At 40.1% G+C, this 26,490-nt stretch overlaps 1 protein-coding gene across 7 annotated transcripts in view; it reads right to left on the bottom strand.

Moving 5' to 3' along the window:
- The window catches only part of AP-1-2beta (adaptor protein complex 1/2, beta subunit), a 166,237-nt gene that overhangs the window by 14,860 nt on the left and 124,887 nt on the right, over positions 1-26,490 (bottom strand). For all 7 annotated transcript variants that reach the window (XM_076210262.1, XM_076210265.1, XM_076210263.1 and 4 more), the window contains 2 exons: positions 12,693-12,909; positions 12,234-12,405 (listed from right to left, as the gene is read on the bottom strand). In XM_076210262.1, the coding sequence (XP_076066377.1) occupies positions 12,234-12,405; positions 12,693-12,909 (389 nt within the window). The remainder of the gene's footprint in view (positions 1-12,233; positions 12,406-12,692; positions 12,910-26,490) is intronic.

The raw sequence follows: 26,490 nt of genomic DNA on the forward strand, positions 1-26,490 counted from the left end.
AATGAGAGTACTGAGGAGATGAAATTACCAATTTCATCAATCTGTTCAGTTCAGGAAGAAACAGAGTTGGGAAAAAATACAAGAATCAACTGGAACCTACTACTTGTCCTGAGTTGGATGAAAGCTTAGTTGCTTTGCTCTTGAAGCAATATAAAGTAATTGCTTTGCCGGGGGATGCCTTAGGCAAAACAACTGTTTTAAAACATTAGATCAAATTAAAACCAAGGACTCAACCTATCTATATACCTGCCTACAGAGTACCACATTCTAAACTGGCCATTGTAGGTAAACTGATCACTGAAATGTTATCGCAGGATATTATTGAACATAGTAAAAGTGAGTGGAACTTCCCTCTGATTTTGGTGCCAAAAAAAAGGATGGTACCATGCATCCAGTTATTGATTATAGGGAATTGAATAAGCAGACCATACGTGACTGATTACCATTCCCCGTAATAGGGGACATTCTTAGAAGTTTGAGAACTGAAAAATCTTAGCACTATATCAAATCTGCTTTTTGGCAGTTGCATGAATACTCACAAGAATTCAAAGTATTTTTTACTCCAACAGGACACTATGAGTTCAAACAAATGCCATTTGGGTTATGTAATAGTCAATTAACCTACATGAGATTAATGAATACAGTCCAAATGGGTTGGTAGAAAACACTGCCAGTGTATTTCTTGATATTTTAATAGTTTCCCAAACAGCGGCTGAGCACTTCAAGAAATTAGATTTTGTATTCTCAAGATTAGTTAAAACATGATTGAAAGTGAAACTTGAAAAATGTAAGCTTTTGCAGGACAGTGTTATTTATTTGGGACATAAGATAGACAAGCATGGCCATAGTACAGTAAATTCAAAGGTTGAAGCAGTAAAGAATTTTCCAGTTCCAAACAACGTAGAAAAAGTTAGAAGATTCTTGAAATTGACAGGATATTATAGGAAATTTATCCAAGGATATGCAGACATAGCTAATCCATTAAGTTCTTTGTCAGGGAAAGACTCATGTGGGGACCTGCACAACAGCAAACTTTTGACAAATTGAAAGATAAACTTACAAGTTCTCCAGTTTTAATATTTCCAGACTATGGGGAAAAGAATGATGCCACCAAAAATTTCCACTTGAGTTGTAAGAGGCGACAAAAAACGGGACAGGGGTTGGGACTAGGAATCCTACTACCTCTTTCTCTTCTTTGCTCGAATTTGGTAGTTCTAATTTTGATAATCTTTTTCGTATGTTAATTTGGAAAGAGTTGGTGCCAACTTTGTTGTTGCTCTCTGTATTCTCTCTAGTGTCCTTAAATTCGTTTTAGTACTGGGTGTCCATAATGTCACTGCATATTCCAATTTTGGTCTAATCAATGTGACTAATATTTTTTTTTTATTAATTTCTTCATCCAAGTTTTCAAATGCCACTTTCATTGACCTTAGTATGTTGTAGGTTTCACTGACTATTTTGTTTATATGTCTATCCGGTGTCATGTCTTTACTGATTATCACTCCAAGGTCCCTTTCCGTGTGCACTTTTTTTTTCTTTCTTTTTCACCAATTTTGTAATTTTTTTAAATTCTGATTTTGCTTTTTCCAAACTCCATTATGCTACACTTCTTGATATTGAAGTTCACTTCCCACTTTTGAGTCCATTTCCAGATTTTGTCCAGGTCTGATTGTAATGAGTCACAGTCCTCTTCTGTTGATACTTTCTTTAATATTTTGGCATCATCTGCAAAGAAATTTATATAACATTCAACTCCTTCGTCCATGTCATTTATGTATATGGCAAACATGATTGGAGCCAGCACTGACCCTTGTGGAACACCACTTATCATTTCTTCCCATTTTGAGTATTTGTCTCTAATTATTACTCTCATTTTTCTCCCAGTCAGGAAATCTTTCATCCACTCTAATAAATTACCTGCAATACCACCTATTGATTCTAATTTTCCTATTAATTTCTTGTGTGGTACTTTGTCAAATGCCTCTTGTAGATTTAGATAGGCACAGTCTGCCCATCCATCTCTCTCATCTAATATATATATATTAGTCTTGAATAGAAGCAGATTAGGTTTGTTGTACATGATCTTCCCTGTCTAAATCCAAATTGGCTTGGGTCTAGTATAGATTTTTCTTCCAGATGTTTAACCCATCTACTTTTGATCACTTTTTCACATATTTTAGCTACTGTGCTTGTTAAGGAGACTGGTCTATAGTTAGTTGGATTTTCCTTGTTTCCTCCTTTATATATTGGTACAATGTTTGCATTTTTCCAGTATTGTGGTAATTTTCCTTCTTTGAGCGAGCATTTGATTATAGTGTGTATTTTATCTGTTAACTCCTCTACGCATTCTTCCAGTATCCAATTTGTAATTCCATCTGGACCATGCGATTTCCTAATGTCAAGTTTTTATTTGGTCACCGATTTTCTTTTTTGTTACTGTTATTTCCTTCATTTGGGGGGATTTCTGTCTCTCTATTACCTCACAGTTAGGTGTGTTCTCAATTGTGAATTCTGATTTGAAGTGATTACTCATAACTTCTGCCATTTCTTGTTCTTCTGTGTATTCATGACTTCCTTGGCGCAGTTTTTCTATTTCTTGTTTGTTTTTTAGTTTACTGTTCACATATCTATAACACAGTTTCGGTTGTTCCTTGCATTTTTCTATTATTTCCTTTTTATAATTTCACTTTTCTTCTCTGCATATTTTTACATAATTGATTCTGAGTTTGATGTATGTTTGCCAATTGCTCTTTTTTTTTTTGTCTTTTTTCCAGGCTTGTCTCTTTTATCCTTGGCTTCACTATATTTTTTGTTGTACCAGTTCTTTATGTATATTCTCTCTTGCTTTTGTTGTGGAATATATTTGATCACACCCTCATTATAAATTTCTTTTAGTATATTCCATTTCTCTTCCATCCTTGTTTCTTCATTTAGGAATTTTTCCCAGTTTGCATTGCGAAAGAATTTTTTAAGTTTCTCAAAATTCGTTTAGTTATACATTGGTCTTCCTATTCTATGTTTCTCATTTCTTCTTAGGTCTATTTGCTCTTTTAGTTCAATTCTATTAGTACATGGTCACTCCTAATGGTGTTTTGTAATCTATTCTGTCTACAATTTCAGGTTCCGATGTAAGTACTAAGTCCAGTCTCAAAGGTTCCTTGTTGTTTCTGTATCTAGTATTTTCCTTTATCCATTGAGTCATTGTGTATTCAATGTTCATATCGAGTAGCATGCTGCCTCATATGTCCTCTCCACCCCTCACTGTCATTTTTTCCAAACATATTTCTTTTGAATTAAAATCCTTGATATGTGTGAAAGCTTTAGGAAGAAGTAAGGATGTTTTTTGGTCCTTTATGGATTTGCAAAAGGCTTATGACAGGGTAGACAGGAAGGCACTGTTGGAGGTATTCAGATATATGAGATAGGAGGAAAATTGTTAAGAGCAGTCAAGAGTTCCTACAAGAGTAGTAGAGCCTGCGTTAGAATTAGAAATGGAGAGAAAGTGGTTTGAAGTAAAAGTGGGACTTCACTAGGGATGTGTCATGTCACCATGACTGTTCCATTTATACATGGATGGGGTGCTGCAAAAGGTAAATGCAAGGGTAATGGGGCAGGGAATTGGAATTGGTTAAAGAAAATGGAGAAAAGTGGGAGATAAGCCAGTTGTTGTTTGCTGAAAACACTGTGCTTATAGCAGGATGAGAGGAGGGATTAAGGAAGTTGATGACAGAGTTTGGGAAGGCATGTGAAAGAAGGATGTTGAAGATAAATATAGGTAAAAGTACAAGGGAAGGATTGCAGCAAATTGGAAGTATTACGGGAGAAAGACTGGAGGAAGTGAATAGCTTTAAATACTTGGAGGGCATAGGTGGCAGGAAAGGGAGGAGTGGTGGAGGTAGAATGTAGATTGAAAGAAGACAGTAAATGCTTTGGGGGCTATTAAAATGTGTTATGAGAAATAGATATTTGGGAATGGATGCTAAGAGGAGATTGTATGAAGGGGTCATTGTGCTGACAGCATTATATGGGGCAGAAAGATGGAACATAAGAGAGGAAGAGAATATTTTAAATGTGTTTGAGATGAAATGCCTGAGAAGTAGTGGTGGGCAGCTACCGATGAAATTACCGGTTTTATTGGCAACAAACTTAATGATAGCTTACCGACAAAAATTCTGCTACCGGTAAAGCTTCGTTAACCAATAACTCGATAAGCTATACCATAACACTCAGAGGGCAGTAATTTCGGTAAGCACGTCTCGGCTTGGTGGTACTGAGTGAACGAAAATGTATACACCACACCCACCCTCAGATACCCTCCATTGGGTGGGTGTGGTGTATACATTTTCGTTCGTGTCTGCACCAAGCCGATACGTGCTTACAGAAGTTACCGCTCTCTGAATGTTATGGTATAGCTTATCGAGTTATCGGTTAACGAAGCTTTAACGGTAGCAGAATGTTTGCCGGTAAGCTATCGTTAAGGTTGTTGAATAAAACCTGTAACTTTACCGGTAGCTGCCCACCACTACCCTCCATTCACTCACTCGCACGGTAGATACTAGATAGCATACTATAGTAGCATTAATTAAAGTATGACCTTTTCCCTTTACAATGACATAACAATAAAAACGATATGTAAAATAGAACCAGAGATATAGCTTATTAAAGGACAAAAACATTGATTTTTCGAACTCGACTCGAACTTGTGACGTCACTACTACCTCACGAGTCTTTTACCGGTAAACTGTCGGTAATTTCGGTAACTGTATTGTTGTTCACCAATAATTTCGATATTGAAATTAGCTGTATTTGCCCAGCACTACTGAGAAGTATGGTATGGGTTACTAGGCTGGATTGAGTGAAAAATGAGGAAGTGAGGAGGAGAGTGCTGGTGGAAATGGAGTTGGGAGATAGGGTTGATGAAAGAGTATTGGGATGGTTTGGACACAATGAAAGAACGAGTAAAGAGAGATTAGTAGGAGAGGTGTGAAAAGCAGAGGTGGAGGGAGTGAACATATGGGGGTGACTAAGGATAAGATGGATGGATGGGGTAAAAGGGGCACTGTGAAAGAGGGGATGTCTGTTGAGGAAGAATGGGAGGTCAGATGATAGGGGTGAGTGGAGAATGGTTGCATATGGATTATGCTGTGATGCATGGATGAGAGAGGGTGGGGAATGGGGGTGAGGGAGTATGTGTGAATGAGAATTATATTTAACATAGCCTGAAGGGATTTCTCCCCCCCCCCCTTTTTTTTTTTTGCTTGAGGAGATGGAGAGGGGAGTTGCCGATTAAATGAAGTAGCCTTGCTGTGGATATGCTGTGTCTTGCTGCATTGCTTCTGATCCAGGGCAGTGGGTGAGATGCAGGGATGACTTGTCATCCAGGAGGAACCAAGGAAAGATGGAGGGAGGGAGGGTGAAAAGGAGTGGAATATGTGGGGATAAAATGGGTGGGAGTGGATTTCTACCTTTGACTTCAGCAACCTCACTTGTAAGGGGGAAAAAGTCTTTGGTATATGTATGTATGTACATATCAAGGGCTTCTTCACCTTTTTAAGGGAGGTGGCCAGTGAAGGTATGCTCCCACTTTCACCCATTCCACTCCCATCCATCACCCATTTCCCTCTCATCTTAGCTTCTCATGGATAAAGGGTTTTCTATGTCTCCTGCCCAAATCCTAGGTCAGAAGCATTGCAGCAGTACATCCATAGCAGGGCCATTTCACTTACACTGAGACCCTCCCTCTTCTTCTCCTCATGTGGAAAATAGAAAAGACAGGGAAAAATTCCTTCAGGCTGTGTCAAAATATCATTCATACACAACCATTATCTTGTATACTCTGGGATATAAATGAAGTGACAAGAACAAACATAATTTTCCAACTGACTGAATAATTTATTTCCCATTGAGGTAATTAATCTGAGGGTAGTGGGTGAGATGCAGGGATGACATGTCATCCAGGAGGAGCCAGGATAAGAGGGAGGGAGGGAGGGAGGGAGGTGAATAGTAGTGGAGTGTGTGGGGATGGAATGGGTGAGGGTGGATCTTATGCCTTTATTTTTAGGTACCTTCTTTGCATAGACATATATATATATATACCAAAGGTTTCTTCCCCCTTACACAGGAGGTAGCCAAAAAACAAAGGCATAGAAACCACTCCCACCCATTCCATCCCCAACATACTCCTCTCACCTCACTCACCTCTACCCTCTTATCTTGGCACCTCCTGGATAACGGGTCATCCCTGCATCTTGTCCACTGCCCTGGGTCAGAAGCAGTGTCGCAAGACACAACGCATCCACAGCAAGGCCGCTTCATTAATTCTGCGACCCCCCCCCGTCCCCTCATGAAGAAAAGGAGACAATGGGGAGAAATTCCTTTGGTCTGTGTCAATTTATTTCTCATACATAATCCCTCACCCCTCATCCACTCCCCCTCATGCATCACAGCATCATCCATACACAACCATTCTCCGTTCACCCCTACTCTTCTATCCTCTCCTGTCCTTCCTCAACAGACATTCCTTTTTCCAAATACCCCTTTTATCCCATCCATCATCTCATCCTAAGAAACTCCCTCATGTTAACTCCTTCCACCTCTGCCTTCCACACCTCTTTTACTAATATTTATTCACCCATTCTTTCCTTGTGTCTAAACCATTCCATCTAATAATCTTACATCAATCCTTTCTCCCAACTCCCTTTCCATCCCTGTTCTCCTCCTCACCTTCTCATTTCTCACTCTATCCAGCCTAGTAACCCCCATCATACTTCTCAGACATTTCATCTCAAACACATCCAAACTCCTTCTCTCTTCCTCTCTCATGTTCCATGTTTCTGCCCCGTACAATGCTGTTGGCACAATCCACTGAACCGCGATGTAAACAACCAACAAAACACGTGTTATGACAATGATTTCTTAGGGTTTGGTAAGTACGAAAGAAAGAACTTAAGTAGATTATTAGAGATAGAGAGAGAGATGAGCAAAAATAGGACTCGGTGGGAAAATGAAATCATGGACTTAAGAAAAGAGGTCATTGGTTTAATTGATTGTTTATCTAAGACTAACCATGAAATTTCTGACCTGAAAAAAGCTAACTTGGATCTTACAAACGAAATTAAAGAAATGAAAAGAGACATAAATGAACTGAAGAATGATAATGAAAAGAAGAAAACTAATGATAATAATAGCGAAAATCTAAAGCAGGAAGTGAACAACAAATTACAAGAATTGACACAAAAGATCTAAGAAAACTTAGGTGGGGACAGTATCCAGGAAATTAAGAAGTGGAAAGAAAATATTGAAAATAAAGAAATTGCTTTCAAAGAAATAGTCAAGCAGCAAATGCAAGATAATGCAAAAGACACAATCATTCAAGTGATTAACGAAAAAGCAAATTGGGTCAGGGACACAGTAGATAGGAAGAAATGTATTGTGGTTTATGGGCTTAAAGAAAAACAAGGATTGGCGAGGTACATGAGAGAAAAAGAAGAAAAAGAGACAGCAGTAGAAATCCTTAATGAAATTCAGGGGGGAGATAGTGATTCAGGCACAGACTTAGAAGAGACTTACAGAATTGGTCGCTATACTAAGGATAGGAATCGACCTCTAAAGATAAAACTAAGGTCACAAGTGGTAGTAGAAGACATATTTGAAAAAGTAGGTAACTTGGCAAAGAGTGAAAAATACAATAAGATATGGATAAAAAGAGAAATGAGTACTGAGGAATTAGAAAAAGAAAGGGCGCTAAGAGAAGAAGCAAAGGAAAAAAACTTGAAAAGATCGGAGACAGAATGCAAAGAATTCCAGTGGAGAGTAATAGACTTGAGATTAAGACAATGGCGCTTCAAAACGAACAAAACAAGGGAAGAAGAAACCAGGGAGAAGGAAGAAAATTAAAAGTGGCCTATACCAACATTGACGGACTAATTTCGGGACTGAACGAACTCAATGATTATCTGTTAGAAGCAAAACCAGACATAATGGGAATTGTAGAGACTAAACTAAGAGGTGAAATACCATCCACTGTTATCGGACAAGGTTTATACAACTACTGGATAAAAAACAGGGACAAGAAACAGAGAGGGGGAATCATGTTCTTGGCCAAGAAAGACCTAAAGGTGACAAAAATTGCAGAGGGCAAAGGTAATGCTGAATTGATCATGATAAAAGTCGAAGGCAAGAATATGAAAAGTAGAAAGTTTGTGGTGACTTATGTGCCTCCAAAAACAAGCGCTTGGAAAGAAATTGAACATACAAAAATGCTAGATGACACAAGAAAATCACTCAATGAGATACTAATGGGTAAGGGTAATCTGGTAGTTATGGGGGACTTCAATTGCAAAGAAATTTGTTGGGACAGCATGACAGTGCAAGGAGGAGATGACTCGTGGGGCAATGTACTGCTAGATATGACCATGGAGTACACAATGACCCAAATGGGTCCGTGAAAACACAAGGTACAGAAATAATGAAGAGCCATCGAAACTAGATCTAATATTTACAACAGAGCCTGAAATAGTGCATATAGTCCAGTATGAGACACCAATTGGAAAGAGTGACCATGTACTCATCGAAACTATACTAAAGGAAGAAATAGACATAGAGAGGAACGAAAAGCATAGGAAAGGAAGACTGAGGTACAACAAAACAGACTTTACAAAACTAAAGACATTCTTCCGGAATGCAAACTGGGAAATATTTTACAGGGAAGAAACAGCAGTGGAAGAGAAATGGAATATATTGATGGAAAACTACAATGAAGGGGTAAACAGGCATGTACCAAGACAAAAGCGAGAGAGAGAGTACATTAAATGTTGGTTCAACAAAAGATGCAGTGAGGCAAAAGACAGAAGGGCAAAGCTTGGAAAAAGTGGAGAAAAGACAAAAAACAAAGCAAATGGCAAATTTATGTTAACTATAGAAATGAGTATGTTAATGTGAGAAGAGAGGAGAAAAGGAACCATGAGAAGGATATTATAGACAAATGCAAAGAGCAACCCAAACTATTCTATCGGTATGTGAATGGTAAACTTAAAAACAAACAGGAATTGGTGAAACTATGCCAAGGAAACATAGAATACACAGAAGATTTAGAGATGGCCGAAGTCATGAACAATCACTTTAAATCTGTTTTCACCAGAGAGAAAATACCGAATTGTGACATAGACAAAAACAAGAAATCTCCCCTCATGAATGAGTTTACAGCATCACTAAAGGAAATATCAGAACATTTATCAAGGCTGGATGTCAGAAAATCACATGGCCCGGACGGTATTGCAAATTGGATTCTAAAGGAGTGCAAAGAAGAACTAACAGACAAAATACACATCTTAATAAACAGCTCACTCAAAGAAGGAAAGATACCCGAGGACTGGAAAAACGCTAACATTGTACCAATACACAAAGGAGGAAACAAAGAAGAACCCACCAACTATAGGCCAGTATCACTAACAAGCACCATTGCCAAAATTTGTGAGAAAATAATCAAGAATAGATGGGTAAAACATCTGGAAGACAATGACATATTAAACCCAAGACAATTCGGATTCAGACAAGGAAGATCATGCTCCACAAACTTAATATGCTTTTACTCAAGACTAATAGACATAGTGCAAGAAAGAAATGGATGGGCTGATTGTGCATTCCTAGACTTGCAAAAAGCCTTTGACAAAGTACCACACAGAAAACTACTAAAAAAACTGGAACACATAGGAGGAATACAGGGAAACCTACTAAAATGGATAGAGGACTTTCTGACTGGTAGAAAGATTAGAGTAGTGCTCAGAGAAAAATATTCAGACTGGAAAGAGGTGATCAGTGGAGTACCGCAAGGATCTGTACTGGCACCAATAATGTTTGCTATCTATATGAATGACATGGATGAGGACGTGAACTGCTACATGAGCTTCTTTGCCGATGACGCCAAACTGCTAAGGAAAATAGAAACTGATGAGGACTGTGAAGCACTGCAAGAAGACCTAAATAGGGTATGGAACTGGAGTCAGAAATGGGAAGTGGACTTTAATACTAAGAAGTGTAGCATAATGGAGTTTGGAAAAAGCAAAAACAGAATATCAGGAAAATATACAATTGGAACCAAAGAAGTAAAGAAAGTAGGATCCGAAAAAGATTTGGGAGTAATTATCACGAACGACTTGTCCTATGATATACAGATTAACAAAATTGTCGGGGAGACTTACAACTTGCTAAGATCAATAAAAGTGGCGTTTACATACTTGGACGAAGACATGATGAAAAAAATATTGGTTACATTGATAAGGCCTAGATTAGAGTATGCAGCGACATTGTGGTCCCCCAGTACCAAAAAGAACATAAAGAAAATAGAAAGAATCCAAAGAGCAGCTACAAAAATGGCACCTGCACTTGCAAACCTATCATACGAAGAGAGATTGGCTAAACTGGAGTTACCGACACTGGAGCAAAGAAGAGAGAGAGGTGACCTATTGACCATCTACAGAATCATGAAAGGCACAGAGGTACTCGATAGTGAGAACTTACTTAACTGGGACAAAAGAAACACAAGAGGACATGGAAAGAAAATAAAAAAACATAGCTATAGAAGAGAACTGAAGAAAAACAGTTTTCCTCATAGAGTTTTGGACACTTGGAACAAACTGGACAATGAAATAGTATGCGCAAAAACCATTCATGAGTTTAAAAACAAACTAGACACTGCAAGATACAAAGGCGGGACAACACGAGCATAGCTCCCCTTCCCGCAAAATACAACTAGGTAAATACAACTAGGTAAATATAACCTCTTAGCATCCATTCCCAGATGTCTATTTCTCATTACACTTTTCAATCCACCAAGGCATTTACTCGCTTCTCTCAATCTACATTCTACCTCCACCCCCTACTCCTCCCTTTCCTGCCACATTCACTCCCAAGTATCTAAAACTACCTACTTCCTCCAGTCTCTCTCCATTAATTCTCACTTCCAGTCTGCTGCCACTTTCTCCCCTTGTACATCTCATCACCTTACTTTTACCCACATGTGTCTTCAACTTCCTTCTTTCACACACCTGCACTAACACTGTCACTAACTTCCTCAATCCCTCCTCTGATTCTGCTACAAGCGCAGTGTTGTCAGCAAACAACTGGCTTATCTCCCCCTTTTCTCCATTTTCTTTAACCATCTCCAATCCCTGACCCAATACTCTTGCATTCACCTCTCGCACCACCCCATCCATGTATAAATTGGACAGCCAGGGCGACATAACACATCTCTGACAAGTCCCACCTTTACCTCAAACCACTCACTCTCTCCATTTCTAATCCTAACTGCTCTTGACAGCTTTCCTCCTATCCCATATATCTGCAATACCTCCCACAGTGCCTTCCTGTCTACCCTGTCATAATCCTTTTTCAGATCCATAAAAGCCCAATATACATCCTTACCTTTCCTATAGTTTTCTCACATATCTGTCTTACCACAAAAATCTGATCTACACAGCCCCTACCTGTCCTAAACCCACACTGTTCCTCACCAATTACTCCCTCTGTTCCTCTCCTAATCCGCTCAATCAAGACCCTCCCATAAGCCTTCTAACTACACTTACAAGCTGTGATCCCTCTGAAACTACTACTACACACTTGTCCCCCTTTCCCTTGTAAAGTGGAACTATACAGGCACTCCTCCCTTATAAGGGGGAAAAAGTCGTTGGTATATGTATGAAAAAAAATTCAACCTTAGCAAAGATTGTTTGGCAGCAACTATGCTTACAAGAAACAACTTTGGTAGTTAACCCATGGCTTCCAAGCACACATGTTTAGCCAAGGTTATTGTTCAGTGACTCCTGGATAGCCAAGTACAAGTGACAATATGCATTAGTTTTTTTGCCAGGCTGAATAAACAACTTTCCAGGTATCAAATCAAGGTCTGTAAGATTTCTGGTCCATGGTGTAGACATATTGGCCACAACTTCCTTGAAAGGAGCACTCAGTGGTTAACCCATGTTTTCCCAAGCTCATATGTGCAACCAAGGCTGTCTACTTCAACACCAGTATAGTGATTTTTTTTTTTTTTTTTTTTTTTTTTTTTTTTTTTCTTCTTTTAAATGAAGAAATGACTTTCATTTGATGGAACTACGCCAATGTCAGTAAGATTTCTAGAAAGTTATGTTCTGCACCATATATTTTTTTGGTAATGTTATGACTTTGTGTAAACAAAGAAAATTCAAATATTTCATGACAAAATTTAAAACATTTACCTGCATTCATATTCACATCACTTATGCTGAACTGTACTTCATTCTGGGCAGGAATGTCCTTCCATGTTGACAAGAACACTCTCTTATCCATCAACCCATCTTCCATGAAGAACATATGCATTGGAACTACCGTAGCAAAGTAGAAAACATCTATGCTGTTTTTTATGGCAACCTATTCAGGAAAAACAATTCAGATACACCTATTGGATCTACACTATGACGTAAACAATATTCATTAAAGTGCAATAATAAGCAATATTTGATTAATGAGAAACTGGCATACTTTGAATTACTTGCAATTCTTTCTAATGGCTAACAATTTCACTCAGTTCAAGGAAAGACTCTGTCATGTGAAGAGGTAGGGAAAAACATCCAAACCATATGCAGATATATTGTACATTTGGTACTTGAGCAAAAATAATTGGGCATGATGTTTCAGATTTCAAGAGAACCTCTAACCTGTAGATTGGTGAGTGGTTCCATACGTTGCACAGGTCCTGTGCTTGTGAGAGCTAGTGTCACCTCGCTGGACTGGTTGGGACCAATGGGCGCAGGGACATTGAGGGGAGAAGCTGGGGCCAGGCCAAAACTGTTCTTGTTGAGCTGCACTGCAAAACCACTCATGGGCTGCATGGCCTTGTTGCACAAAGTCAATTCCATGGAAATAGTGGCACTCCTGTTGGAGATGGGAAATGATAAGTGCATAAGAATTTGTGTGTGTGTGTGATAGAGAGAGGGCAGGGGGGGAGAGAGAGAGAGAGAGAGAGAGAGAGAGAGAGAGAGAGAGAGAGAGAGAGAGAGAGAGAGAGAGGGAGAGAGAGAGAGAGAGGGGGGAGAGAGAGAGGGGAGAGAGAGGGAGAGAGAGAAAGAGAGAGAGAGAGAAGACAGGAGAGAGAGAGAAGACAGGAGAGGAAGAGGGAGAGAGAGAGAAGACAGGAGAGGAAGAGGGAGAGAGAGAGAAGACAGGAAAGGAAGAAAGGGGAGAGGGAGAGACAGAAAGGAGAGAGGGAGAGAGGGAGAGAGGGAGAGAGAGAGAGAGAGAGAGAGAGAGAGAGAGAGAGAGAGAAAGAGAGAGAGAGGGGGGAGAGAGAGAAGACAGGAGAGGAAGAAAGGGGAGAGGGAGAGAGAGAAGACAGGAGAGGGAGAGAAGACAGGAGAGGAAGAAAGGGGAGAGAGAGAGGGAGGGAGAGAAAGATAGAGAGAGGGAGATGAGGAGAAAGAGGGAAAGAGGGGTGGGGTAAGTTTTGATGAGAGAGGGTTCAAGAAGCAGGACATCAGGTACTACAGCACAAAAGGAAAGGGGTATAAAGATTGTAACATGAGGCTGAGGGTGAAGAGAATGTAAGGGACCGTTTACAGAAATATTTTTAGTAATTCACCTACCAGTTACTGATGCCCATACCTGATACTATATTTTCAAAATGTGATTGTACTGACTTCTGATTTTTGCCAAGATATTCCTATAGCTGTTAGGTGCTTGGTCATAGGCATTGGCTGCAACTAAAAATCTTTGTGATGCTATGTTACTGATATCTGTGATTCATGTATGCAAGTCTTTTGGTATAGTAAGAAACATGAGAGTTGAACTTTGTAATACAACTAAGCTGAGGTAACACATCTTCATACCAATCAACAGCAATTCCTAGGTTTCTCAACCACACACAAACTGTTAATTCTCCCCCACATCTGTAAAAAGATGTTAATATTTTTATTTATAAGGGAAGCTGTGTAGATGAGTTGTTGTTGTTGTTGTCGTTCCCTAGACTGTCTGTCCGAGCAGTCCCGTCTCCCCAAGGAATGCCATAGCCGAAACTGGGTTTTCCCACAAATCCTTTATAGAGCGTATGTTGTGTTGTTTGCGTGCATGATTGTGTATAATGCAGTCTTCCATTATGTGTTGTATGGTATGGGGTGAAGTGTTACATCCTGGGCAGCTGTTCACAACGTGGTCATCCAGCCTCTTCTGGTAGCTTAGAAGTGCTGGGTGGTGACCGCACCGCAGTCTGGCCAAGTGGACTCTGTAGATAAGTTGTTCCAAGGCCTTTGAGGTGCATTCTAATTGGACTGGGTCCAAGAGTAAGACTCTCCCAATTCATATCAACCAAGTGTTGTCAGTCTACATATCTTCAAATTGATTTCTTGTGCTGCAACCCACACAATCATAATCAACTCCTGCTATCCCCATTTATGGCTATCCTTTGCTATTTCCTTATATGGGTTATGATGATAAAACATATCAAACAGAAGACCCTTCTGTCCACAATGTGAAAAAGAAGATTAGGAGGAAGTGAAGAAGAGAGTGATAGAGAAATATATATTTTGGCCAATCATTCACCTTTTAAAGCAATATATCAAGATCAAGGGTCATCAGTGCATATATGTGCATACATGTACATATATATATATATATATATATACATATATATATATATATACATATACCAAGGCTTTTTCCTCCTTACAAGGGAGGTAGCCAAAAAGGAAAAGGCATAAAATCATTCCCACCCATTCCATCCCTGAATACACTCCACACCCCTCCACCATCCCTCTTATCTAGTACCTCCTGGATGATGGGTCATCCCTGCACCTTGTCCACTGCCCTGGGTCAGAAGCAGTGTCGCAAGACACAGCACATCCACAGCAAGGCATGTTTTTTAAGTAAATACAGTTTTGAAATAAAAATGAAACAAGTAGACTTTTCATAATTTTATTTTTACATGAAAGCCTGTACTGTAATCTACTTTTCAACATAATTATGGACTCATCTGATCGTGTTTAAGTTTGTGAGTATTTGAAATGCCTCCTCTGATTGAGAATGCTGCCGACTGTAAAATATGCGCCGTGATTCGTTTTCTTACTGCTAAAGGTGTGAAACTGGCTGAAATTCATTGCCAGATCAGTGAAGTGTATGGAGAAAACATTATGAGTGATGGGATGGTGCAGAAATGGGTGAGAGCTTTTAAAGATGGCTGTACAAATGTGCATCAAACCATCAGTAATGAGTGAAGGTCATCCACTTCGTTCCTCATCATGCACATTTGTACTGGAATGAAGAATTTCTTAACCCCTTCCATATGGTGATGCCTACGTAGGCGTCATGAGGAGCAAGTGGGTATGCGAGGATGCTGATGTCATCTTGATTATACTTATTGTAGTTGTACCTGTGTGATAGCAAATACAGTGTTTCGGAAGAAAGTCAAGCATAAGTACACATGGGAGAGGGTGGTGGAGGGAAGGGTGGTAGATAGAGCGCTAATGGATTATGTAGTGGTAAATAGGATTATGATAGGAAGAGTTAAGGATGTACATGTGCTAAGGGGAGAAGGTGGGGGAATATCAGATCATTTTTTGGTGGAAGGTAAGTTGAGAGTGGAGGATAGATGGAGAAGGAGGAAAGGGACAAAAGGTAGGGAGGTTCTTAGAGTGAACTCCTTGAATGAAAAGGAAAAGGAGAAGGAGTACGAAAAGAAGCTGAAGGAGGAGTGGGAGGGAGTAAAGGATAGAGCAGAGATGGGTGTGGAGGAGGAATGGGGATGGTTCAAGGAGGGAGTCTTAAAGTGTGCAAGGATGGTGTGTGGAACAAGAAGGACAGGGGGAAATAGAAGAAAGGGTAGTGAATGGTGGGATGAGGAAACAAAGAAGGTTGTAGAAGAGAAGAAGCGAGCATTCACAGATTGGTTACAAAAGAGGACAGGGGAGTCATATGAGACGTACAAAGAAAAGAAAAGAGAAGTAAAGCAAAAGGTAAAGGAGGCAAAGAGGAGAGCAGATGTGAAATGGGGTAGGAGTATGACAGGAAATTTTGAAAGTAATAAAAAGATGTTTTGGAAAGAAATTAAGAGAGGAAGAGGAGGCGAATCAAGTAGGGAAGAAAAGGTAAAAGGTACAGATGGAGAGTTGATAATGGAAGAGATGGCAGTGAGGGGAAGATGGGCAGAATATTTTAGGGAGTTGCTAAATGTGAAGGAGGATAGGGAAGGAAAGATAGCTGCAGTGGGAAATACGAAGAAAATGAGAGTGATGAGTGAGGAGAACGGAGGAGAAATAAGGAAGGATGAGGTGAAGGCAGTTGTAAAGATGATGAAAGCAGGTAAGGCACCTGGTCTGGATGGATGTCATGCAGAATGTCTGAAAAAGGGAGGTTCAGTGATGGTGGACTGGTTGGTGAGATTATTTAATGTTTGCTGGAGAGAGGGTAAAGTACCGGAGGACTGGAGTAGTGCCTGTATAGTTCCTCTTTACAAGGGAAAAGGGGACAAGTGTGAATGTAGTAATTTCAGAGGGATTAGCCTGTTGAGTGTAGTAGGGAAGGCTTATGGGAGAATCTTAATTGAGAGGATTAGGAGAGGAACAGAAGGAGTAATTGGTGAGGAACAGTGTGGATTTAGGACGGGTAGAGGTTGTGTAGATCAGATCTTTGTGGTAAGACAGATATGTGAGAAAGCTATAGGAAAGGGGAAGGATGTTTTTTGGGCTTTTATGGATCTGGAAAAGGCTTATGATAGGGTAGACAGAAAGGCACTGTGGGAGGTTATGCAGATTTATGGGATAGGAGGAAAGCTTTTGGGAGCTGTCAAGAGTTTTTATGTGAGTAGTAGAGCATGTGTTAGGATTGGAAATGGAGAGAGTGAGTGGTTTGAAGTAAAGGTGGGACTTCGTCAAGGATGCGTTATGTCGCCCTGGCTGTTCAACTTATACATGGATGGGGTGGTGCGAGAGGTGAATGCTAGGGTAGTGAGTCAGGGATTGGAGATGGTTAAAGAAAATGGAGAAAAGTGGGAGGTGAGCCAGCTGTTGTTTGCGGACGACACTGCGCTTGTGGCAGGGTCAGAGGAGGGATTGAGGAAGCTGGTGGCAGAGTTTGGGAGAGTATGTGATAGAAGAAAGCTAAAGATAAATGTGGGTAAAAGTAAGGTGATGAGATGTACAAGGGGTGAAAGTGGCAGTAGACTGGAAGTGAACATTAAGGGAGAGCGACTGGAGGAAGTGGATAGTTTTAGATACTTGGGTGCAAGTGTAGCAGGAAAAGGTGGAGTGAAGGTGGAGGTAGAATGTAGATTGAGAGAAGCGAGTAAATGCCTTGGTGGTTTAAAGAGTGTAATGAGGAATAGACATTTGGGAATGGATGCGAAGAGGAGACTGTATGAAGGAGTGATTGTGCCAACAGCACTGTATGGGGCAGAAACGTGGAACATAAGAGAAGAAGAGAGAAGGAGTTTGAATGTGTTTGAGATGAGGTGTCTGAGAAGTATGGTGGGGGTTACTAGGCTAGATAGAGTGAGAAATGAGGAGGTGAGGAGGAGAACAGGGGTGAAAAAGGATTTGGGAGAGAGGGTTGATGAAAGAATATTAGGATGGTTTGGACACATGGAAAGAATGAGTGAAGAAAGACTAGTAAAAGAGGTATGGAAGGCAGATGTGGAGGGAGTGAACATGAGGGGACGTCCTAGGATGAGGTGGATGGATGGGGTGAAGGGGGCTTTGGGGAAGAGGGGAATGTCTGTTGAGGAAGGAAGGGAGAGACGGAAGACAGAGGTGAGTGGAGAATGGTTGTATATGGATGATGTTGTGACTGCATGAGGAGGAATTGGCGGGGGGGTGGGGGGTGGGGTAGTATGTTTGAGTAAATTTTGACGCAGCCCGAAGGGATTTCTCCCCGTCCTCTCCTTATATGCAAAGGGGGACGGAGAGGGGGGGTCGCCGATTAAATGAAGCGGCCTTGCTGTGGATGTACTGTGTCTTGCGACACTGCTTCTGACCCAGGGCGGTGGGCAGGGTTCAGGGATGACCCGTCATCCAGGAGGTGCTCAGATGAGAGGAAGGGTGGGAGGGGTGTGGAGTGTATTTAGGGATGAAATGGGTGGGAGTGTTTTTATGCCTTTCCTTTTGTGGCTACCTCCCTTGGAAGGGGGAAAAAGCCTTGGTATATGTATGTATGTATGTACCTGTGTGACCCCCATACTCTGTAAACTGGCTTCATCATATTTTCTATGGTTATCAAAATTCATGGGTGAAAGAGAGAATGAGAAATACAGCGGTGACTTTATTTTTTATAATGCGAGTATTATGACACAACATTGCACGTCTGGCAGCTAATGCTGCCCGCGAGATTTTGCCCCGGAGTGAAGGGGTTAAGTGGGAGAAAAATGAGAGTGGTATTTAGAGACAAAAATTTAAACTGGGAGGATGTGATAAGTGGTGTCCTGCAAGGCTCTGTATTGGCTCCTTTAATGTTTGCCATACATATAAATGATATGGATGAGGGAGTGAAGTGTAACATGAACTTCTTTGCTGATGATGCTAAATTACTCAAAGGAGTAAGCACAGGAGAAGATTGCAGATTGCTACAGGAAGACCTGGACAAAATATGGGAATGGAGTCAGAGGCATGAAATGACTTTAATATTAAGAAATGTACTATAATGGAATTTGGAAAAAACAAAAATAGAATACTGGGTCAATATAAATTTGGTAACAAGGAAGTCAAAAAAGTTGACTCAGAAAGGGACCTGGGAGTGATCATCTCAAGTGGTGACTTGATACCTGATAATTATGTCAATAAATTAGTTGGAGAGACTTTTAACTTATTAAGATCAATGAAAGTGGCCTTTGACTACATGGATAAAGAAATGGTGAAGAAAATAGTGGCTGCACTAATATGACCTAAACTAGAGTACGCTGCAACACTATGGGCACCTGGCACAAAAAAAAAAAAAAAAAAAAAAAAAAAAAAAAAAAAAATAGAAAGAATCCAAAGAGCAGCAACAAAAATGGCACCTACACTATCAAATTTGACATACAAACATAGATTGGGGAAATTACATCTATCAACACTGGAACAAAGAAGAGAAAGAGGCAATTTGTTGACCATTTACAGAATTATTAAAGGGTTGGAAATTCTTGACAGAGACAACTTACTAAAATGGGACGGAAGAGAAACAAGAGGACACGAAAAAAAGCTAAAGAAGGGGAGTTACAGAAGAGATCTGAAAAAGAATAGCTTCCTGCAGAGAGTGATTGATGTCTGGAACAAACTAAATGGAGAAACAGTAACTGCCAAAACTATACAAGATTTTAAGAATAAACTGGATGTGGAGAGATACGAAAACGGGTCACTACGAGCATATCTCTCATCCCATAAAATACAACTAGGTAAAATTAGGTAAATACATCTGCTCTCCTCTTTGCCTCCTGTATCTTCTGCTTTACTTTGTACCTCTCATACGACTCCCTCATCCTAATTTGTAACCAATCTATGAAAGTCTGCTTCTTCTCTTCTACACCTTTCTTTGCTTCCTCATCACACCACTCACTACCCTTCTTTCTATTTCCTCCCACCCTCCTTGTTCAACACACCATCTTTGCACACTTTATAACTCCCTTCTTGAGCCATCTCCATTCGTCCTCCACTCCTAGTTCTACTCTATCCTTCACTACCTCCCACTCTTCTCTCAGCTTCTTATACTCTTTCTCCTTTTCTTTCTCCTTTAAGCAGTTTACTCTAAGTACCTCCCTACCTTCTGCTCTTTTCCTCCACCTATTCTCCACTCTCAACTTACCTTCCATCAAAAAAATTATTTGGTATTCCCCCACTCTCTTCCCTTAGAACATGTACATCCTTAACCTCTTCAGTATGGGCCAAAATCTCGCGGGCAGCATTAGCTGCCAGACGTACGATGTGTCGTAATAATACTCGCATCATAAAATATAGTCACCGCTTATATCGATCGTTCTCTCTTTCACCCGTGAATTTTGATAACTATAGAAAATGTGATGAAGACAGTTTAAAGAGTATGTCATTATGCAGGGGCAACTACAATAAATATAATCAAGACGCCGATATGGCAGCCTCGCGTACCCACTTGCTCCTCATGCCGCCTATGTATGCGGCACCGTATGGAAAGGGTTAACTCTTCATACTATATTCCTGGTTACCACTATATAGCCCATTAACCCCTTCCATACGGTGCCGCACACGTAGGCGTCATGAGGAGCAAGTGGATTCGCGACGCTGCCATATCGGCGTCTTGATTATATTTATTGTAGTCGCCCCTATGTTATTACATTCTCCCTAATCTGCTCTAAATCCCATTCTCTGTGGTTTTCAAAATTCATGGATGAAAGAGAGAATGTTCGATATAAGCCGTGACTATATTTTATGATGCGAGTATTATTACGACACATCGTACGGCTGGCATTGGCTGCTGCCCGCGAGATTTAAGTCCCGTAGTGAAATGGTTAACACTCTATGTACCACCCTTCTGTCCACCACCCTCTCCCATGTGTACTTAAGCTTGACTTTCTTCCTAAACACTGTATTTGCTACCATCAACTCTCTTTTGAGACACATCTCCACCATCAACTCTCCACTACGATTTTTTCCTGGAACTTCATACTTCAAAATCACTCCATCTATTGGTTCATTTCCTAACCTAGCATTAACATCTCCCAACACCACTACATTGGCATTTCTTCCTAATTTCTCTATGCATTCACTTAAAACCATCCAAAAAGCCTCCCTTTCCTCTATGCTCTTCTCACTACCATGCCCATATACACTAACAAAAACCCACATCTCCCTTCCCAGCTTCACTTTCATCCACATTAACCTTGAAGAAACCTCCTTCCACTCCACTACATAATTACCTACCTCTTCACTTGTTAGTATAGTCACCCCTTCTCTCCCTCGTTCTCTCTTTACTCCTGAGAACCTCCTAACTACACTCCCAAACTCTGTCACTACCTCAACTCAGGTGCCACTACAAATACAGACAATTTTCTGCCCAACATAGACAATTACTTGATCAGGTTCTCTACCACACCACACTACTCACAAACAAAAATGAACCAAACTGCACAGTTACACAATTAGTCGTTCCTACAGCACTTGTTCCAGAAGTTCTTCACATTTTTCATGATTCTCCACTAGCAGGACATTGCAGAAAAGACAAATGTTTATCACAAGCCAGATTGACATACTTCTGGCCCACCATGCACAGACATACACACAAACTTAATATGCTTTTACTCAAGACTAATAGACATAGTGCAAGAAAGAAATGGATGGGCTGATTGTGCATTCCTAGACTTGCAAAAAGCCTTTGACAAAGTACCACACAGAAAACTACTAAAAAAACTGGAACACATACGAGGAATACAAGGAAACCTACTAAAATGGATGGAGGACTTTCTGACTGGTAGAAAGATGAGAGTAGTGCTCAGAGAAAAATATTCAGATTGGAAAGAGGTGATCAGTGGAGTACCGCAAGGATCTGTACTGGCACCAATAATGTTTGCTATCTATATGAATGACATGGACGAGGACGTGAACTGTTACATGAGCTTCTTTGCTGATGACGCCAAACTGTTAAGGAAAGTAGAAACTGATGAGGACTGTGAAGCACTGCAAGAAGACCTAAATAGGGTATGGAACTGGAGTCAGAAATGGGAAGTGGACTTTAATACTAAGAAGTGTAGCATAATGGAGTTTGGAAAAAGCAAAAACAGAATATCAGGAAAATATACATTTGGAACCAAGGAAGTAAAGAAAGTAGGATCCGAAAAAGATTTGGGTGTAATTATCACGAACGACTTGTCCTATGATATACAGATTAACAAAATTGTCGGGGAGACTTACAACTTGCTAAGATCAATAAAAGTGGCATTTACATACTTGGACGAAGACACGATAAAAAAAAATATTGGTTACATTGATAAGGCCTAGATTAGAGTATGCGGCGACATTGTGGTCCCCCAGTACCAAAAAGAATATAAAGAAGATAGAAAGAATCCAAAGAGCAGCTACAAAAATGGCACCTGCACTTGCAAACCTATCATACGAGGAGAGATTGGCTAAACTGGAGTTACCGACACTGGAGCAAAGAAGAGAGAGAGGTGACCTATTGACCATCTACAGAATCATGAAAGGCACAGAGATACTTGATAGAGAGAACTTACTTAACTGGGACAAAAGAAACACAAGAGGACATGGAAAGAAAATAAAAAAACATAGCTATAGAAGAGAACTGAAGAAAAACAGTTTTCCACATAGAGTTTTGGACACTTGGAACAAACTGGATAATGAAATAGTATGCGCAAAAACCATTCATGAGTTTAAAAACAAATTAGACACTGCGAGATACAATGGCGGGACATCACGAGCATAGCTCCCCTTCCCGCAAAATACAACTAGGTAAATACATTCATGCATGCCATTCATGCATAGCTAATAAAGGTCACATTAGCGGTCAGGTACCAATCCACAATTACCCAACACCTTCCAGACCTTTTGAAACCATTGCCATTGACTTACTAAAACTACCACTCACCTCAAACAGAAACCAGTACCTCTTCGTATGCATCAACCATTTCTCTCGTTTCTGCATCCTCTCTCCTTAAGCGGACAAGACAGCCAAAAGTGTAGCTCAGACAATCATCAACAATGTCATCTGCCCATACACCACACCAAAAACACTCATCTCAGACAACGGCACTGAATTCAATAACGACATTCTCACCAACATCTGCCAACAGTTCAACATTACAAAGTGTAACACCACACCATACCACCCCAGCTCCAATGGACTTGTTGAACGACAAAATCGGAAGATCCTCAACACACTCAGACACCTTGCCACAGACATACACTCATCTTGGGATGAACACATACCCATGATACAAGCCTGCATAAACAGTGCAATCAATAGATCAATCTCAGAATCACTTCATTTTGTTTTGTTCGGGTCAGACAAGAAAATGACATATGACCTGCTCACGTCACAACCCCCGTGTATGATTTCAACGATTATGTCAAGATAACTCTGAATAATTTCAACACTCTTTTCAAGAGAGTACATAAGTCACTGACTCTCTCCAAAGCAGATATGATTAGGTTGAAGAACGCTCACTCTAGAGATTGTAAAGTTTCTGTAGGTGACATTATATACAACAACAACCACCAACCCACATCAAAACTTCCACCCAAATTCCTTGGTCCCTTCCGGGTCATCGACACACTCCCGCACAATAAAATTAAAGCTCTCAACCTATGAGAACTCACAGATGCTATCCTACATTTAGATAATATCAAACTAGTTCCTCAGAGGTCTTGACATGGACTATTCCTTCTCCGCCTCTCGCACAACCACCAGACACAACTGAGACTCTTGACACAAACACCTCTACCACTCCACTGATCCCTACACCTCGTTATAGCCTCAGAAATAGAATTGTACAAGTTTCTTTAGCCCCAACAAAAATCCAGGCATCTATTTCCAAAACCAATATTTATCATTCATGTTCATCTTATCATGCCATAACCAAGTATCTCCCTTCTATCTGTGCAGATCACCATTGCCACTCAGGGAAGGTCAACCCCTTCACCTAGGCACACCCCTCTTTCTTCTATCTCCTAAACAGTTTGTGCACCAAGCCTATGTGGATTTCCAATCTCAAGAAGGTGTCATGAGGACGGACACTAGTAGTGTATGCCGAGCAACCGTTGAACGTCTAGACCTCCTAGAAGATGTAATCTACTACCAAAATCTCATAGTTCTTCATCTACTGCTTCTACACATCTATCAGCACGCATATATGAATTTTGGTGCATATAGGAGTCAAAGGGTAGTCGACCTCGCATTTTCATGGAAAGAGTCATCTCACAGTCATCTGCAGTCAACTCACTATTGTTCGGACCAGGACGTCAACCTTCCAGACCAGCAGCTGGACGCCGGTATCGACACCTCACCAACCCAAGCGATATTTCCATTTATACTAAAATCTATTTTCCTAAAGGATATGTCCGTCCTGTCCAAAACCTCGGACAAACTACAACCACTCCTCGTTTAATGACGACAATTCGGACCAGCATCGCCATCATTAACCAAATTGGTCATTAAGCGACAGTATATACGTACATGTACTGTATGTACAATGTCCAGCAATACATGTATCTTTATTTTTGTGTATTTTCCCTCTTTTATACAGTACATTAAAGCTTTATTTACTGTTTTGATAGTACAGAAAGCCCTCAAATAACGCGGTGGTTAGGTTCCTGAAATTACTGTGTATCACCATATCCGCATATGCTGACATTCCATATTAAATACCGGGGTATTTTTTTAGTTTCGACCATGGGCGCAATATAGCAATAGAAAATTAATTATTAATTTTGTAAATTAAAATGTATCAACGTAATATGCAATTTTGTGGGCGGAAATGAAAATAAAAGATACCTTGCTACTAGCAAATATGCTAATGAACGAAGTCGGTAGCATAGGATCGGGACGCCATCTTGTCGTCTGTCAATTGACGGCCTCGGTACTTCCGACAGTACCTCGCCAGGTACTTTGTATACCCCGCAAGCTGAGAGAGTGGTTGAAAAGCCTGCCAACATCTCTCATGACGACGACAACGAGGACGAACTGGATGACATTTAATTTGTAGGTAATGATTTATTAAACACAGGTTAGGTTAAGTTAGTTTAGTTTAGGTTAGACAAACTTATCATCCTTTCATTTCTTTGACGTCGGCATCTATCAAAACAAACATGGCGTACTATTTGTCCGACACGACTTCGTTACTTACGAAATCTGTTTTAGCACCTTTTTTGTTTTTTTATTTACACTCACAAAATTGCATATTACATTGATACATTATAATTTACAAAATTAATAATTAATTTTCTATTGCTATATTGCGCCCATGGTTGAAACTAAAAATTTACCAATACCGGTATATACTGTACCCCAGGTAGCTTTTGCAGCTTCAGGATGGTAAAGTAGACCTAAGCTTCAGAACACTTTACCTCACAGCTAATATCCACCGTACAAGTTCATTTATAACACCATACAAATTTGCCTCAGCCAACTTATCGTACACGACGTCGTAACTTCAGGAGATTTACGTTAAATGAATATTGGTCTGTCATAAAGCCCGTCGTTACTCTGCATTGTCGTTAACCAAGTAGGTGGTTAAACGAGGAGTGGTTGTATAACATTGTACATATGTATATGCAAATTGTATAATATTCAAAAACATTTCCTGACCTCTATTATTTGCTGAAACAGCACCTTGTAAATAAATAATATCTTGTCGGCAACCTAGCCACAAGCCATGTATATAAACACCTCCTGTCACAAAATAAAGAAGACGAAGACCAGAGAGAGCTATGCTGCTCTTCCGTTTTTCTCTTAAGCCTCCAAACGCCGCTCAAACCTCAAGCCAGTATCGCTACCATGTTCCACTCTTGCTACACTTATTCATATGTTTGGACCTTAGATACAAGGCCAACACTTCTAACCCAGGGCAGTGGACAGGTTGCAGGGATGACTCGTCATCCAGGAGGTGCCAAGAGGGAGGGAGGGGGGTGGAATATATAGGAAATGGAATGGGTGGGAGTGGTTTCTATGCCTTTTTCTTTTTGGCTATCCCCGTGTAGGGGGAAAAAGCCTTTGGTATATGTATGTATATATATATAATATATAACTTCAGTAGTATGTGGTCACTTCACAATTCATGTCTTGTATTCAATTCTGTGTACTATTTCAGGTTCTCACATAAATAACAAATCTAGTCTTGACAGTTCATTATTTCTAAATCTTGTGTTTTCTTTTACCTATTGTGTCATTGTATGTTCTATAGTAAGATCGAGTAACACATTTCCCCATTGATCCTCTCCACTTTTCACTGTCATGTCTTCCCAACATATTTCTTTGCAATTAAAATCTCCCATGAGTACCGCATTACTCCCATCCTTCAGCATCTTGTTTCATGAAGATCTCATATCATCTAACATTTTGGAATAATCACTCTCCAAGACCCATTTTTGGGGGCACATAAATCAATGCAAACTTTCTGCTTTTAATGTCACTCTCTTCAACACTTATTGTGATCATCTCCACCCTGTTCTCACCATATGTAACTTTTGTCACTTTTAATTTTTTTTTTAACCCGGAACATGACTCCACCTTGTTTCTCCTCCCTATTTCTAAGCCAGTGATTATATAATCTTATGTCCAACACTGGTACTAGTGGACCCCTTAATTTTGTCTCCACAATTCCTATTACATCTGGTTTAGCTTCTGACAGGTAATCATTTGGTTCATTTAATCCTGAGATTAATCCATCTATATTGTCTCCACATTTCCTATTACATCTGGTTTAGCTTCTGACAGGTAATCATTTAATTCATTTAATCCTGAGATTAATCCATCTATATTAGTATAAGCTAATTCTAATTTTCTATTCCCTCCATCTTG

This window comes from Oratosquilla oratoria, chromosome 27 (genome assembly GCF_046742065.1).
Source record: "Oratosquilla oratoria isolate Oo_2021 chromosome 27, ASM4674206v1, whole genome shotgun sequence".
Lineage (NCBI taxonomy): Eukaryota > Metazoa > Arthropoda > Malacostraca > Stomatopoda > Squillidae > Oratosquilla > Oratosquilla oratoria.